Here is an 18,803-nt window from a genome sequence, read left to right on the forward strand (position 1 = left end):
CATACAACACAGCTGAGGTAGGGGAATTCTAGTGTCTCTGGCTGAGGATCATACAACACAGCTGAGGTAGGGGAATTCTAGTGTCTCTGGCTGAGGATCATACAACACAGCTGAGGTAGGGGAATTCTAGTGTCTCTGGCTGAGGATCATACAACACAGCTGAGGTAGGGGAATTCTAGTGTCTCTGGCTGAGGATCATACAACACAGCTGAGGTAGGGGAATTCTAGTGTCTCTGGCTGAGGATCATACAACACAGCCGAGGTAGGGGAATTCTAGTGTCTCTGGCTGAGGATCATACAACACAGCTGAGGTAGGGGAATTCTAGTGTCTCTGGCTGAGGATCATACAACACAGCTGAGGTAGGGGAATTCTAGTGTCTCTGGCTGAGGATCATACAACACAGCTGAGGTAGGGGAATTCTAGTGTCTCTGGCTGAGGATCATACAACACAGCTGAGGTAGGGGAATTCTAGTGTCTCTGGCTGAGGATCATACAACACAGCCGAGGTAGGGGAATTCTAGTGTCTCTGGCTGAGGATCATACAACACAGCTGAGGTAGGGGAATTCTAGTGTCTCTGGCTGAGGATCATACAACACAGCTGAGGTAGGGGAATTCTAGTGTCTCTGGCTGAGGATCATACAACACAGCTGAGGTAGGGGAATTCTAGTGTCTCTGGCTGAGGATCATACAACACAGCTGAGGTAGGGGAATTCTAGTGTCTCTGGCTGAGGATCATACAACACAGCCGAGGTAGGGGAATTCTAGTGTCTCTGGCTGAGGATCATACAACACAGCTGAGGTAGGGGAATTCTAGTGTCTCTGGCTGAGGATCATACAACACAGCTGAGGTAGGGGAATTCTAGTGTCTCTGGCTGAGGATCATACAACACAGCTGAGGTAGGGGAATTCTAGTGTCTCTGGCTGAGGATCATACAACACAGCTGAGGTAGGGGAATTCTAGTGTCTCTGGCTGAGGATCATACAACACAGCCGAGGTAGGGGAATTCTAGTGTCTCTGGCTGAGGATCATACAACACAGCTGAGGTAGGGGAATTCTAGTGTCTCTGGCTGAGGATCATACAACACAGCTGAGGTAGGGGAATTCTAGTGTCTCTGGCTGAGGATCATACAACACAGCTGAGGTAGGGGAATTCTAGTGTCTCTGGCTGAGGATCATACAACACAGCTGAGGTAGGGGAATTCTAGTGTCTCTGGCTGAGGATCATACAACACAGCTGAGGTAGGGGAATTCTAGTGTCTCTGGCTGAGGATCATACAACACAGCCGAGGTAGGGGAATTCTAGTGTCTCTGGCTGAGGATCATACAACACAGCTGAGGTAGGGGAATTCTAGTGTCTCTGGCTGAGGATCATACAACACAGCTGAGGTAGGGGAATTCTAGTGTCTCTGGCTGAGGATCATACAACACAGCTGAGGTAGGGGAATTCTAGTGTCTCTGGCTGAGGATCATACAACACAGCTGAGGTAGGGGAATTCTAGTGTCTCTGGCTGAGGATCATACAACACAGCCGAGGTAGGGGAATTCTAGTGTCTCTGGCTGAGGATCATACAACACAGCTGAGGTAGGGGAATTCTAGTGTCTCTGGCTGAGGATCATACAACACAGCTGAGGTAGGGGAATTCTAGTGTCTCTGGCTGAGGATCATACAACACAGCTGAGGTAGGGGAATTCTAGTGTCTCTGGCTGAGGATCATACAACACAGCTGAGGTAGGGGAATTCTAGTGTCTCTGGCTGAGGATCATACAACACAGCTGAGGTAGGGGAATTCTAGTGTCTCTGGCTGAGGATCATACAACACAGCTGAGGTAGGGGAATTCTAGTGTCTCTGGCTGAGGATCATACAACACAGCTGAGGTAGGGGAATTCTAGTGTCTCTGGCTGAGGATCATACAACACAGCTGAGGTAGGGGAATTCTAGTGTCTCTGGCTGAGGATCATACAACACAGCTGAGGTAGGGGAATTCTAGTGTCTCTGGCTGAGGATCATACAACACAGCTGAGGTAGGGGAATTCTAGTGTCTCTGGCTGAGGATCGTACAGATGGCGTTCTGCATGGCTGTGTGTGAAGGGTCTATTGTGTGAGACCACCTTCTATGTGACCCACTTAATGAAGTGTAATGGGGATAATTAAATCTCTGATGCATGTAGCAGCACCCAAGGCGATGTCCTAGCTATGAGGTGGCAATGACAGACCAGCAGAGAGGTGTAAGGAAAATTACTTAGGCTTTGAGTAAAGTAGAAAGTTGGAATTCTGTCAACTCGTAAAATTAAAACGATAAATATTATTCAGGATTATTTTTCTGAAAGGCAATATTCCAAATGAATCAATGTCTATTTACAGAAATATACTGGATACAGTTAGAGCAGCATATTATCGCCTCACTCCTTCAATCTAGCTACCACTAGCAGTCAGAATGATGGAGTGTACCTCTCTGCCCTGGCTAGACCTTTCTACTGTTTCACAGAGAACTCCTAGCTCAACATGAAGAAGCCTTCAATGCTATATTATGTCCAGATTACACACACTGTGAAAACGATGTTTGATTCTGAATTGATTTGTTATGTGGATGTGGACACGTTGTGTTCTCTGGACCGTGCAGCAAAGGGCTTTAATTGACAAATCTGCATATTCCCCCTGACTGGCTCCAGGCCTTTTTGGCACACTCCTGGTTGGGTATGGGAGCAAGCATGTCCAGGATCTGATAGCAGTGAATGGAATGTGAGTCACCCCCATCTGCCAGCTCACGCACGCACTCAGCAGTCATAAATTATCTATCAGCAGTGCACCAGGTTTAATGTCCCCCGGGGGCAGCAGGGGAATGGGGTGACCAGGAGTTATTACTACATGGCTACGAACCTTACACATCCCTCAAAGAACACAGGGTGAACTAGGCAGTGAAGGCAGTGAAGCTACCGTGTAACAATTTTAATCTACTGTATGTTGAACTACAGTTTAGACTGCATGTCTTCTAGATTCATCGATTTTATTTCTTAGAAATAATGTTGGTGTCCAAATCTAATATTAGGATTAAGGTGGCTCCTCCGATGACTGACACACCCCAGACATGTGAGTGGGGGGTTTACCTCTGCTTTTGGCTGCATCCTTCAGGCTGCTCATAACTGATGGTTTAATGCCCTCCAGTATGAATCGTCCCTCTAGTCCAGGGTAAAGAGACCTTAACACAAAACAAAGAGAGAGTACACACTGTTATATATTAGCTCACAGGCTGCAATCTAGCATATCGCTGATAGTCAACAATACTTGCATTCAAATATGTGTTTTTTTGTGGTTTTGCTAAGGCATAGAGAAAGTCTGAGGACTTTAATTCTGTACCTGGGGTATTCTTCTGAAGCAATGTAAACTGCATCCTTATCACTGACAGAGGAGGAGAACGCTGCAAATGTCTCATCTTGCAAAGGCAGCAGCTCTAGTCCAATGAGGTCGCTGTAACCTTTGTCGCTGAGGACAAACTCCAGCAGAAGCAGCTTCTCCTGAGAGGTCCCTTTATGTTTGGCCTTCCTGATCACCTGCCGCACCAGATGAGGGGTCACCTTCTTCACAGAGGCAGGCCCTGTTATGTACGTGTCCAGGACCGTGTCTACAGCGGCAGGCACCCTGGCCACCTGCATCCCTGAGCTTTGGAGGTAGCTGATCACCGTATCTGTGATGTCCACGTCCGTGTCCAGCTCTGAAAACACAGCCTCGTCCACCTGGATCCAGCTGTTAGTGAGAGAGTAGACGACCTGCTGCTGTAGCAAGTCATGAAACAGAGGCTCCAGTATGGGCTTCCAGCGAGGCTTGATCCGGTTGAGGTCTGGCCAAGCCCCGTAAGTACCTCTAGGGAAGAGGGGGAAGTCTTGGTCCTTCTTGGTTTGGATCCTCTTGATGGCCTCCATGATGAGTGTGAAGTAGGCCCTGGGGATGATGGTGACGATGAGGAGTTCGTTCCAGAGCGCTGCAGGGTCCCTCCACTGGTCCACCTCCCGCCATTTGATGCTTCTGCGATTGTCTGTGAGGCCAAAGAAGCCACTGACATGGACCGGCAGCCCCGTCAGGCTCTCCTCTCCAGGGGGGAGAGGCAGGAAGCAGAAGGCTCGCCCCGAGAAACAAGACGTGGCCCCCTTGTCCTCGTCGATGCGGGTGAGAGGCAGGGCGATGCCGATGGTGGGGATGAACTTCAGGTCATCTGCCAGGGAGTCCAGGTCACTGCACAAGCCCCGGCCCCCCACTCCATTACACACAAGCCAGGTGGTCCTCTGGATCTCCTTGGCTGTCTCGTCCTGGGTCTCAATGTTGACCTGGTAGGTGGCACACATGACAGTACTGCTGGGCACTCCATTGCTGTAGCTGTCTGTGGCCAGTCCCAGAGTCTTTAGAGAGTTAGGACGCTCTAGCTTGTCTTCTGGGTTCTCTCCTGCTGTCACCTGGAAAAGCATGCGTTCTGTACCGTCTGACTCACGCACATGCAGGGAGACCTTCTGAACGCTCTTGAGGAAGAGAAGCACCGTGTCAGCGTCGGCTTTGAAAGACTCGAAAAGCTCCAGCACCTTCTCTTTGTTGTAGATGTTGGCGCTCAGCTGGGAGGGCTTAATGCGGAGGGGGAAGCGGAACATAGTTCCAGAAAAACTGCCGTCCTCGATGGGTTTACCGGAGTTTCCAAATAAGCCGATGAAGGGCGCAAACTGGTCGGTGAGCTCTGTGATCTCCTTCATATCTGTCTTCAGGTTCCAACACTGCCCAGACTCATGGGCACCAAACAGCGTCTGGTGAGGGTCCAGCATGCCAATCTGTTCCCCACTAAATATACTGGGGACATCTGAAACAAACATTCAAACAAAATGTATTCATTTATTGATTAAAGATAACTTAAAAAACGTGCACATTGAAGGATATATCAAACATTATACTGAATAATCACCTTACTCATATGCAGTTAAAATAATATTCCAATAAAAGCCTCACCTGTTATGTGGTACACAGAGTTGAACCCAATACCAAATCTTCCAACTTTCAAAGGATCCTCTCTCTTTCTGCTCCTTGCTATCTCCTGAATTCCATTCCAATCTTCAGTCGTGAACACCGCATCATTGTACACATACAAGGCCGTTCCTAGAACCAAAACAAGAAATAAGATCATCCAAATAAGATCATCCAAATAAGATCATCTTGGTGACAGTTTAGATGTTTGCTGCTGCTATGGAAAAACCAACAAAACAATTTCTCACTACTCTGCAACTTTTCTTACTGAAAACAAAAATGTCCCTATATCTGGTCAACTGAATAATCTGTGAGAATTAATAAAAACCTACCTTGATACTGAGCCATGTCATGTGACCAAAGTGACTCCACTCCATACTCTGTCTCATCGTACAAAAACTTAACCTCTGTGGCTCCAGCATCCTCAGCATTCTGTATCAGCTCCTGCAGAGAAAAACATTGAGATCTTTTAAAACAATATAAAGGTTCAGGGCTTTGTTTTGTGACATTAAGATACATACATACTGTACATACATAAATACATACTATACATACTGATATAAAGAAAGATGTTATGTGCATACAGGGTATTGTGCATGTCGATATCAGTGCATTATCACACTATTACATAGTCACAGAGCTTCTGAACCATCATCTTCACGGAAAGGTTCAACCTTTAGGAGCCTTTCATTCCCCCAGAGGTATTGCATCTTCCAGGGCTGTGTGAAATGAGTGGAACGTCGCTAGGTAATGAGCTTCCATTGTCTTAACAATGAGAGTGAGTGTCAGGCCTATTTTCGGGAACCAAACCCAATGTGTTTTCCTCTCAAGAGTATAATCACCTTTGCCTGGATGTAATACTATTAGGCATGGTTGTTCATCATCACCATCAATGAGTCCATGTGTTTGGCTACTATGGACTTTTACAGGGTACAGTAAGTTAAAGCCAGACAACATTAATACATTGTACATACTTTCAGAATCTGTCCACCTTCAGGATACCTTCTTAGAATATCTTTCAAAAACTCGACCAATGGTGGTGTCGTCTGTCCAAATCTCCCTGTAAAAATAGCAGTGAAATAGAATGTTATGTGAAACATATACTACCCATGAAGGACTAAACTAAAGGATTATGAACACCTATGTGAAAAGTAAGAATGGATTCATCCCAGAACTATTTCTAGTAATCTATTATCTTACCTCCCCCTTTCAGGCCCCTTCCCTCCAGTGTCATGCATACTTCATGGCTTCCCATGGGCACCAGGGTCCCAATCTGTGCTTTATCATCCAGCTGAAGTTAGGGGAGACAGAACACACCATGAGTACTATACAATATGCTTGTCCTTAAGCTTTAGTAACTGCACTGGAACTGTAATTAACATCTTGTATGCAAAACCCTAAATATGAATCCTTCAAACGATTAATAACCTGACAAATATCTTGAATTGCACATCAGATCACATGTATTTATTTATTTATTTGCTGCCATATAGGCAGCCTATGATCATAATGCAAGACCATTAAATTGAACAATCTTCACAGCATAATAAAGTACATTTGACTGTCAACCAGGTAAAATCTTGGGGTAGCGTTATTGCACAGGTGTCAGTGTGATACACAATCCCCCTCTGCACCTAACAGGATCGATACTGAGCAGAGCAGGCTGGACGTGCACCAGCAGCAGGCAGGCAGGCTTATTACACTAAGACCATTATCTCTCACTCTCCAAGGTGAAAACCCTCATCTGCAGCGTCACTTGCTTCGCTCAGCACTTCTGGCACATGAACAAGCAGTCCGGCACGACGAGCCCTGCTCTGCAAACCAAACCTCTCATCACAGAGGCTGTCTGACTACTCACATACTGTAACTGACTGGCTAATACTGATTGTCACTTTTTCATGCTGGCCATGGTTTGTACAATATTGTTACTGATATGTAAACGATTAGTCTAATAGTTTAAATGAATGAGGATGGCGCCAGAGGAAATGGCTGCCGTTTTACAGGCTCCTAAACAATTGTGCTATTTTGTGTTTTTTTTCACGTTGTCGTAACTTATTTTGTACACAATGTTTTTGTCACCGTCTTTTATGAACAGCGTTTACTCACCTCAAACAAATATTTTTTCTTTAACGAGACACAGACCGCTACTTACCGGAGGCATCTGTTCAGTCTTGCTGATGCGCGGTCTGTGTCTATTTGTCAATAACAGCTGGTGCGCGAAAAAACTAATATTAAGGAAGTCTCAAGGTTTTGCTCGCCTACATAAGGGACATGAGTGGCATTTCCCGTATGGTTGATGAGGATCTCCATATTGCAAATGTACGGTCCCTTACGCAGGTGTTATTAAAATAGGCTGATTCCACCAGATGGTGACTGGCTGCTTATTGCAAATTGACAAAACATCAAACGGACACGGCCGTTTCTTGTAAATGGAAAAGACTTCAAAGATGAAACTCGGTGAGCACAGGTTTGGCCAAATGTACTTTTAGCCCAGAAACAAGATGGTGTCGAAGCCTCAACGCTCTTTGAGTTAATGCCCATTTTCAAGGATTAAAGGTGAAAAACGGTAATACAGCGCTAATTTGACCGCTTCACATCAAAGTACATAAACCTACGGTGTAAGGAAAAAAGAACCAGCCATTTATCTATCGTAATTTACGAGAAATCATACAACGTCCGTTTGGTGATGGCTAAACAAATGTGTTTTTTCCCCAAAAAGTTACAGATCCAGTGTTAAGGCGAATTTCGTTAAGACGGGTTTCGGGTGCTCTACGTGATTTCTGTGATTTTCTGTACTCACCCACCCACACAGTCAATGTGGAGTGACAGTGTGGGGCTTACAGACACAGCCTGCAGCCTGCAATAGTTACCTGCGTTCGAACCATCAAAGAACCGTCAGACTTAGAGCTCTGAAACTTTATAAACCTGTTCTAGGGCTTCAGTTGACAGTGCACGGTGAGTTATGTGACTCTAAAAAGGTTATCATGCCGAGAAACAGCTTCGTCCATTTGCACTAACTAAAGTCGCAAAATTGACGTCACTTAAAAAAGTCCCAGAATCACAAGACAGCCTTGGACCCTAAAGTTTCTGTCCGATAGCTCCTTCAGGGACCCTGTAGCAATGCCCGGACAAAGTTAATTTTCAGCACTAATTAAGGTTGCTGCTTGGGCTCTGAATGATCTATCGACCCAAAACTCGAGATCCGGGGTCGCCTCAGCTAGGTCTACACATAATGTCAGAACTGGACCCGCAGCTCGAATGTAACTATGTTTTTTAAAATGGTTTTAACAGAAGCCGCTATGAATTGTGGGCCAGCTCTGAAATATGTGATAGTTGGCTTCTAAAAGAGTTGGACAAAGTAAGATGGGTGTCAGTATGATATCTTATTGACTGATGGCTGACTTGATGGCAGTATAATATATTGGCATTGTACATTTTATATTACAAATGGACAGTGTACATTTCCAATGTATTTAATGAGGGATTTTCCATCATCAACTGGACAGGCTGAAATCAACACCAACGAGCGATGGAGAGGAACCACTATCACTGCTCGGGCCATCCCGAGTTCAACGAGCCAGTCAATTGGGCATTTCTGCAGTATATTAGAGCATGTCCAATTCGTGATGGTAAATGTCCATTGTAAGACATTGCTAATGGACAGCTGTGCACCTGGTAATTGAACGGGTTACCAGGAGCGTACTTTTAATATGGCTCTAAATGGCGTCAGGGGGGTGCTAGGAGTCCATAGCCGGGTAGGGAGCACCCCCCCTGGTCCAACCAACAGGGGGCGCCCCTGGTCATTGTGGATGTTTCTCAAAAAACATTTAAAAAAACGACAGTCCCACTTCTCTCTCATTGCACCAACGAGCGATGGAAAGGAACCACTATCACTGCTCGTTCAACGAGCCAGTCAATTAGGCATTTCTGCAGTATATTAGACCATGTCCAATTCGTGATGGTAAATGCCCATTGTAAGACATAGCAAACGAACAATTAACATTTGTCCATTTCCAATCTATTTAAACCGGGATTTTCCATCACCAAATGGACAGGCTGAAATCAACATCAACGAGCGATTGGACAGTGTCCATCACACATATGCTATACTGTCAGTATGAACATGCTCTTCTGCAAGTTGACAGTGTCCATTGCCAATGTATATCCACATGGACTTCCATTATGAAATGGACATGCTGAATCAACATTAATGAGAAATTCTTACTTCCTATGATCAAACATGACAAATAGACCTTCTAGGTTGATTCAGGGCTTAACATAGTGATATATATCATTTGGTCAGTATATACGACATTTGGACATTTGTTATGCCATTTGGACATGGTTCACTGACTTTTGGGTTTGGAAGCCGATTTCCTATGATCATATATGGCAAATGGATGTAACATCCTGATTTGGTACTTTCAATACTTATATATGCCATTTGGACATTTTTATGCCATTTGGTCATGGTTCACAGATTTTTTGTGTTCGGAAGCCGAACACAAATATATGATTGTATATTGCAAATGGACAAAACATAGGCCTTATGGACAAACTCAATAAAATAAGAATAGTATGTCCATACGGTTATTACATATGTATAATTGACAACAAAAAAAGAGGTTTAAATATATATATTTTTGGATTTTCAAAATTTACCTTTTTGTGACTACTTTTTTGTGACTATTTGCCATATGAAAATCTACGGTGGAGCGCACTCGCCATCTTTGTGATTTTTGGAGTATGACAATTGGCATTTGCCATGTTCCGCTTGCAACATGGTTTTGATGAACTGCCGTCCATTTGAGCGGTATTTGCGATTGTGTAAATGGTTCACCCAATGCCAATAAGTTGCCATTCATTTTTGTACATTTCATGGGGGTCTTCCCTTACCTGAGGTAGAGTATCTCATGATAAGCTGTAGACCACACTATTTACCAAGAGAGTTTTCATCTATATTTTTTCGTAGCTGTCTATTTACCACCACAAACCGATGCTGGCACTAAGACCGCACACAATGAGCTGTATAAAGCCATAAGCAAACAAGAAAATCCTCATCCAGCGGCGGCGCTCCTAGTGGCCGGGGACTTTAATTCAGGGAAACTTACATCCGTTTTACCTCATTTCTACCAGCATGTTACATGTGCAACCAGAGGGGGAAAAAAACTCTAGATCACCATTACTACATACACAGAGACGCATACAAAGCTCTCTCTCTCCCTCCATTTGGCAAATCTGACCATAATTCTATCCTCCTGTTTACAAACAAAAACTACAGCAGGAAGTACCAGTGACTCGCTCAATACGGAAGTGGTCAGATGAAGCAGATGCTAAGCTACAGGATTGTTTTGCTAGCACAGACTGGAATATGTTCCGGGACTCATCCGATGGCATTGAGGAATACTCTATACCACATCAGTCACCGGCTTCATCAATAAGTGCATCGATGACGTTGTCCCCACAATGACCGTACCCCAACCAGAAGCCATGGATTACAGGCAACATCCGCACTGAGCTAAAGGATAGAGCTACCGCTTTCAAGGAGCGGGACTCTAATCCGGACACTTATAAGAAATCCCGCTATGCCCTCAGATGAACCAACCAAACAGGCAAAGCGTAAATACAGGACTGAGATTGAATTCGACTACACCGGCTCCAAAACTCGTCGGATGTGGCAGGGCTTGTAAACTATTACGAACTACAAAGCCAAGCCAAGCCACGGGCTGCCCAGTGACAAATGCCTACCAGACGAGCTAAAAGACTTCTATGCGCGCTTCGAGGCAAGCAACACTGAAGCATGCATGAGAGCACCAGCTGTTCCTGACGACTGTGTGATCACGCTCGCCGTAGCCATTGTGAGTAAGACCTTTAAATAGGTCAACATTCACAAGGCCTCAGGGCCAGACGGATTATCCGGACATGTGCTCGGAGCATGCGCTGACCAACTGGCAAGTGTCTTCACCGACATTTTCAACCTGTTCCTGGCCGAGTCTGTAATACCTACATGTTTCAAGCAGACCACCATAGTCCCTGTGCCCAAGAACACCAAGGTAATCTGCCGAAATGACTACTGACCCGTAGCACTCACGTCTGTAACCATGAAGTGCTTTGAAAGGCTGGTCATGGCTCACATCAACACCATCATCCCAGAAACCCTAGACCCACTCCAATTTGCATACCACCCCAACAGATCCACAGATGACGCAATCTCCATTGCACTCAACACTGCCCTTTCCCATCTGGACAAAAGGAACACCTATGTGAGAATGCTGTTCATTGACTACAGCTCAGCGTTCAACACCATAGTGCCCACAAAGCTTTTTTTTAACGCTGCTGCTACTCGCTGTTTATTATCTATGCATAGTCACTTTACCCTACCTACATGTACATATTACCTCAACTAACCTGTACCCCGGCACATTGACTCTGTACCGGTACCCCCTATATATAGCCTTGTTATTGCTATTTTATTGTTGCTCTTTTATATTTTTCTTAACTCTTATTTTTCTTAAAACTGCATTGTTGGTTAAGGCTTTAAGGGCTTGTAAGTAAGCATTTCACGGTAAGGTCTGTTGTATTTGGCTCATGTGACAAATAAAATTTGATTTGATCATGTGCAATCACAAGAACTCAGCGACTAAATTCAACACAGGTCAGGTACTAGGCCAGGCCTAAATTAACTTTCCATGTAACCTTGTGAGTGAGAGTTCATTAAGGTTGTTGGTCTTAACCTGCCAATGAATGGCCCCGTTGTTGAGCCAATGAGATGTGTATAATAATAGCACAAAATGGTATAAAAGGTTGAAAGAGAAGTCAGGGCTTTCAATCTGATTGAAGCACGCATGAATCGTAGTATATTCTGACTGACCATAATAGGCCTACTAATACGATACTGGTAGTGGTGCAATGTCCTACTTCTGAGCTTGAAAAGCGTCAAAGCCCATAATTCTCCAAAGAACTGGAATGTTTTCAGTTTACAGTTGACATTCAGTGTTTTTTTCCCTTCAGATGGTTACTTAACCATCTTAGTTAATGATTTTTTCAGAATCAGCTGACTATCAGAGGCACACTGAAGAATATGGAGACTAAGTCTAAACGTGTTACACCCTTAAGTAAGACATTCCCAAGCTAAGTATGGACGCTGGGACAGAGCCAACTCTTCAGATAGATAGCTGTGTTCATAATCAAATCAAATAAATTAGATCTCAACTTGCATAAAAGTCAGTCAGATACCCTTCTCAACTCTGTTAGACTGGGCAGAGAGAGGGCTCCCTGTGGGTATTGCAGCTGATCTAGGATAGTTTGTGGGTGTGGACTGTGGCTAATTTCTGAGGGTGACATCAGAGGGGCTGACGGCAGGGATCCACCTGCTCCTTTCCCTCAGTCAGTAAAGGCTCAGCTAAACAGTGGGTTCTGCAATCATGTTAATCATGGCATACATAACAACCCACATTTTGCAACACAACATAGAATACAATGCTGCTAAACATGTACCTACTACAGATCATGTAAACGTTGCTCAAAGTTATGATTAGCTACAAAATGTCATGTGTAACATGATAAGAGCATAAGTGACAAAGAAAGTTGTCTGCGCAGTCATGCTTCCTATTAATATGAGCCAGGCACACAGGAGGGCTTTCCATGAAAGAACGGGAGATAAAACTCTATCCCATACTGCACATAGCCACCAAGACCTGCGCATGGTGAACAATCTGTAGCAGCAAAGACTCAGTTGTCTAATCCCAAACCTTAATCCTGAGCTGTGGTGGTCTCATGGAGTGTGAATACCTGAAATGATTCCTGACACCTGCTCTTAGCAGTAGGCCTACCAGTAGGCCTAGGACTTACTGAACATAAACATAAACGCAACATGCAACAATTTCAAAGATTTTACTGAGTTGCAGTTCATATAAGGAAATTAGTCAGTTGAAATAACTTAATTAGGCCCTAATCTATGGATTTCACATGACTGGGCAAGGGCGCAGTCATGGGTGGGTCTGGGAGCGCATAAGCCCACCCACTGGGGAGCCAGGCCCAGCCAATCAGAATTTGTTTTTCCCCACAAAAGGGCTTCATAAACAGACAGAAATACTCCTCAGCAACCCGTCCCCAGACAAGAGTATGTGAGCGGAGTGGAGTGGAGCTGGAGCAGAGTGTGCCCAATTTGACTGGAGCGCGGAGCAAGATTCCCAAAGACTGGAGCATAGGCCTTCTCGCCTACGCTCCAATTTTGCTCCAGTAGCGCTCACTTCACCAGCTCAGGGCATGCCCGGCCCAGCACGCATTTGTAGTCTACTTGTGTGCTGCTATAGCCCCTTGCTTTAGCTACTGTCATGGAGTTCGCTAAATATTTTCAGAAAGAAACTGATAAAACTCACAGGTGCAAAATCAAAGTGACTTACAAAGATGAGGACCAAGCGCAAGAGAGGTAATGCAGTGATGTAGTGTCCACAACTAAATAATCATTGTGGAATCTGAAAAGACACGTATCCCGAAAGCATGATGGTGTACTTACTATGTGCACATGCTAAAAGAAAGGAATGAGGTGGGTAGATAACTGTAGTATTTGTATTTATAAACAAAAAATCAGATCTCTTAAATGTTTGTTCTATAGGCCATACACAATAGGCCATAATTGATTTTGGCCCAATAGGCCTGGCATATTCCCCCTTTCCATGAGCTTTTAGTTTTGATTGGGTTATTCTGCCTAAAAACCTTTAGGCCTACATATGGAAAAATGGAAAAACAACAACTCTGCATCTCTGCCCAGCCTGGCAAGAGTGGCCAAAAGGGTGTTTAGCATCCCCAGTGGCTCTGCAAGCGCGGAGAGGATATTCTCCACTGCCGGTCTGCTCTCCAGAAACCATTGCATGAGCCTGAAGCCACAGACTGGCCAAACTCGTGTTTCTAAAAATGTATTCAAATGCACTGTAGACTGAGCCTAATATGGCATTTTTGTATTTAATTCTAAGTCACAGCCTATATGCACAATTGATAGACTATATATAGCCTAATAATTTAATACGAAATGTTGTTTAAATGCTTAGCGATTTATGACTCTACTAGCTTTTGTGTCGCAATCACAAATGCTTCACAATGTATTTCTTTGTAGGCTATAGCCGTGAAATAATTGAAAAAAATACAGCCTAAATAATACATGTTTGTTTCCTTCTTCGACTCCCTGTCTCGTTCCTGAACTATTTAAAGTGTTTATATGCTGTTTAATATGACATGTACCTTATTTGAAGTGATGAGTGCTTCTTACATTCACCTTTTAATGTTAATTATAATACTTTTCATTCAAATCATATGGTTTGATTTCAACAGGCTACTTCAAAGCTAAATGGTATGTTCAGATAGTCACAAAAATAGATGGGTGCTGGTTAAATTCAGATTTTAATGAATGGAGCGAATTTGAAGCAGCAGTTTATGTGACTACCTGAACATACCATTTGCACAGAGCACAGACTGGTTTTTAGCAGAGCGGTTGAAAAGGACGTGGTTCCGACCGTTCAACTCTGCTAACATACTCTGCCCCAGACGATCCCACAGCTGAAGAAGCCGGATGTGTAGGTCCTGGGCTGGCGTGGTTACACGTGGTCTGCGGTTGTGAGGCCGATTGAACGTACTGCCAAATTCTCTAAAATGATGATGCTTATGGTAGAGAAACAGCTCTGGTGGACATTCCTGCAGTCAGCCTGCCAATTGCACTCTCCCTCAAAACTTGAGACATCTGTGGTATTGTGTTGTGTGACAAAACTGCACATTTTAGAGTGGCCTTGTCCCCAGAACAAGGTACACCTGTGTAATGATCATGCTGTTTAATTTGCTTATTGATATGCCACACCTGGCAAAGGAGAAATGCTCTCTAACAGGGATGTAAACTAATTTGTGCATAACATTTTAGACAAATAAGCTTTTTGTGCGTATGGAACATTTATGGGATATTTTATTTCAGCTCATGAAACATGGGACCAACACTTTACATGTTGCGTTAAAATTCTTGTTCAGTATAGTTGCCTAGTTTAGCAATAGGTGAGACCTGTCATCAAGCATCACTGATCATACATGTGAATGTACATACCTGAATAAATTAGTTAGCCTTAATCTCATTTTAGAGAATACATAACAGGCTACATCACATAGAGCCTACTTTTGCAATACATGAAAAATAACTGTGTCTGTAATCAAAGGCACTCTTGATCACAATGACTGGAATTCTATCAAGAGATAAAAACCAAAGGGCCTTGAAACTATTGAATCAATACACTGTCCTATCAGACTGGTGATAAACCAATAAAACGTAGTCCTCTCAATTATGAAATTGTTAATGGTGAAGATTACGTCATTGTAATGTTGTTGTCGCAATGGAGAGCCATTAAATACATCATGTTATTCCCTCAGCCACTATAGTAAGGAGAAATTTGACCAGGTCAATGCACAGAATGTGATATAATGAAGATGGTATTAACATGTTCCAATATTGAATAAGGACGTGTTGGAAAGAGACAGGCTTGACTGCACAAAGATATCGACACTAAAAACAAAACATGGAATGTCATGAGTTCTAATCCTGCCCTGGAAACACAATGGATATTTAATCAGCAGCACTGGCTGTGATACAATCCCTAAATCCCTACATTTCTGGATGTTTTTGTTGTTATGTAGTCAAACAAAGTGACCAATGTTGCTTACTAGTAGAACACATATTTTCTGACAACATAACCAGCACTGATGTAGCCTACATTGACGTTGGGTGTGTTCGGGAATTCACTATGGAGTGCAGGAGTGCGCTCAGAGTGTGCTTTGGGCTTTCATAATTTCAGAGCGTTGTCAGATTGTCCATTCGTAAGCGTTTCACTCTCCAAGCATTCAGACCGCACACTGGATGCTCTGTCCAAGGAGTAGGGTTGATCCGAGCGTTCTGACCTCACACTCACAACGGCAGTCAAGCACCCAAGCTAACTGGCTAAAGTTAGCTAGCTTGCTAGCTCATTCCAGACATAAATGAGAGAACACCTCCCTCTGACCATTTTACTTGCACTAGCAGAGCTGGTTAGACTATTTTCATGTTATCTAGAACGTTGGTGATTGTAACATGCTGACCACACCGCTCGCATCGAGTGTGTGAACGTTGCAAAATAATTGACACATACATGTTATTTAATCATTGCACTCACACTGTTCGCGAGCGTCTGCATAGCCAGGCGCTAAAATAGAACTTGGTTATATTTGTGACGCTTGTCGCACTGCAAGTCCCTCTTCTCCCATCTCCTCATTGGTTTTTAGGAGCATATACCCACACTGGGTGATTGAAAGATGAACTGAGGTCCACACTCCAGAGCAGTTGGTGGTGGTAATGCACCTCAAAGTTGGTGGGTCAATCGCCATATAATGTCCAAAGAAGAAGAAGCCTGAAGGAGAGATTACTAGAAACGAACACGGTTTATCCTAATATCTGTGGATTAATTGTCGGAGTAGAGGACCTTGTGCATTTCAGGTAAAATAACAACCCAATGTTTATATCCCAGGACAAATTAGCTAGCAACAGCAAGCTAGCTAGCTAAATTGCCATAAATGTTTAATGCTTTTCGACCTGTCCTCAAATTAATATAGTTGGTTCAGAGTTTGTTTTGATATTTATACTTGCATGTCCTGACCGCGTCTGGTGTGGGTGGGCAAAATCAACATGCGCGCGATGGCGCACGTGGATGCATGCGCGTGAGCGGTCTGGTTAGCATGTAACTATGCTGCTGGCAACAATTTAATTACGTTTTGTTGCCGACGTTTACTGACACCAGTCATATTCAACGGGTGTTGAGCGTTCGTAAATGAATAAATGATTCTGCATTCTGGTACACCCAGACGAGAATGCTCTGAAATCGGAGTAGATAGCCAGAGTGAATTTACAAACGCACCCTCAGGATGGAACACTTTAACTTACTCTATTAAAGACCTTTTTAATACATCACAAAACAATAAACAATGGAGGAGTATGAGAAGCAGACAAGATTAAACAATAGTGTCTCACACAGGATGTATGCACAGACAAGGGATTGTCTCTTGTCAATGAATTTTACCATTGTGCTCTCATGTCAAGCATTTAATCTACTGTAGTCAAATATGCCAAACTTCATTTGTATATTTTCTGTCATTTCAGCAATGAAAATAGCTACAATTTGTAAAATTTCTTTTTTACCTACCACTTTCCCATTGTGAACCAGCTGCTGCTCGATGACAGGCAGGTCGGTTTCTTCATAGATGAGTTGCTTGATGTCCCTAACAGCTGCAGAATGAGGGACCTGGTAGGCCCTCTGGCCAATATACTCATGACGGACTGTCACCCAAGGCAACCTAGAAAATACACCAAAAAAATCCATGTATTAGTTATTTCTTTGTCCTGGAAAGAATGGCACAGTGAATCATAGACGGCATTGTTCATTTGGTAGGTCACAGGCATAGAGCAACGTCAAGCTTACATGGTGATGTTCAGGGAAGATTTTATTCTGGCAGTACACTGATTCCATCACAAATTTAAATTTGTGTATAATTGTAATGTACATGTTTCCTTGGTCATCCTGAGTTCACAAGACCAGATGGCTCTTCTAATGATATGTAAAGAGCACAGAATACTGGTAGCACTTAAACATAGGGAACAATGGGGTCAGCAATGCTTGCTTGCAGTTTGTATTGATTAAAGAGAAACCTGAGTATATAACCTAAGTCACATCCATTTGTTATCTAACGTTTCAATATTGCTTGTGTTTCTCCATTTGTTATCTAACGTTTCAATATTGCTTGTGTTTCTTGTGTTTTCTCCTCTGCATCTGAGAAATACTGTCAGAAAAATGACCACCAATTCCAAAAGATTCAAGATGGTGATAGGCCATATGGACATAGGCCACGTGCACTCAGGTACAAATATCATCACTTTCCCGAAAGAGAATAGCTAGATCCTGACAGTAACATCTTCTAGTGTAGCCATAACACTGTTTATAACTCTATTTAGGCTCTGTCTGAGTCACTAAATACAGAGATCTGTATGCATATATTTACTTATGCAACAGATATTGATTGTGCAGGCAGCAATAAAGGGTAATAGCTTTGCCTATTCTGCAAACCACTTGACTCAAGCTGCCATCTCTGCAATGTCCATAGTTCTACAAAAAATGGGTGGGGCATTCAACAGGGGATGGATGGAACACAACATGTTCTAGACAAAGGTTCACTATAATGGCAATGCGTTTTCTATAGACACTTCAGAAATTACATTAGGCCTTTATTTTACAGGTGATTGTGACATTGATTCCAGGGTTTCAAGACAGGTGTTGAATACTACAATGTATAACTAACTGGTGATAGAGAGAATAATGGTGAGTTAACACCTCAACATAGTTTAACAGCAGTTGACATAACGTTTGATTGGGCATGTTGATGAGTAGGCCTACTTCAGCCCCCATGTTTAAATCTGAAATGTGTAAACATCGAACTTACCATGGGTATCGACAGTTTGCCATCACTTCTAAGCCTTTTTCGTGCTATGTCCCCGCGTACACATTCATTGGACTTCTTTCTATCTTCTGCACTGAGCGTTGGGAAACTCCACCCGGGAAAAGACTGTCATACAAACAAACTGGACCGTTATTTTCTCACAATACACCTCACAACGTTTTCACTCGAGCCACTTATCTACTGTAGATGTATTGTTATTCGTTTACATTCCATAGGTTACGTACAGTTAGCCAATGTTGCGGTTGTAAGAAGCTTCATTTAGCCATTCCCCCTCAATGGGTCCCC

General features: G+C 43.4%; 1 protein-coding gene across 2 annotated transcripts in view; it reads right to left on the reverse strand.

The window, feature by feature from the left end:
- Nucleotides 1-18,803, reverse strand: part of LOC139549765 (sacsin-like) — a 44,971-nt gene that overhangs the window by 24,963 nt on the left and 1,205 nt on the right. For both annotated transcript variants that reach the window (XM_071360525.1, XM_071360524.1), the window contains exons 3-10: nt 18,501-18,623; nt 17,210-17,360; nt 6,204-6,294; nt 5,978-6,063; nt 5,336-5,447; nt 4,989-5,135; nt 3,360-4,842; nt 3,110-3,201 (exon numbers count right to left, since the gene is read on the reverse strand). In XM_071360525.1, coding sequence (XP_071216626.1) covers nt 3,110-3,201; nt 3,360-4,842; nt 4,989-5,135; nt 5,336-5,447; nt 5,978-6,063; nt 6,204-6,294; nt 17,210-17,360; nt 18,501-18,523 — 2,185 coding nt within the window. In that variant the 5' untranslated portion in view covers nt 18,524-18,623. The remainder of the gene's footprint in view (nt 1-3,109; nt 3,202-3,359; nt 4,843-4,988; nt 5,136-5,335; nt 5,448-5,977; nt 6,064-6,203; nt 6,295-17,209; nt 17,361-18,500; nt 18,624-18,803) is intronic.

This window comes from Salvelinus alpinus, chromosome 22 (genome assembly GCF_045679555.1).
Source record: "Salvelinus alpinus chromosome 22, SLU_Salpinus.1, whole genome shotgun sequence".
Taxonomy (NCBI): Eukaryota; Metazoa; Chordata; class Actinopteri; order Salmoniformes; family Salmonidae; genus Salvelinus; species Salvelinus alpinus.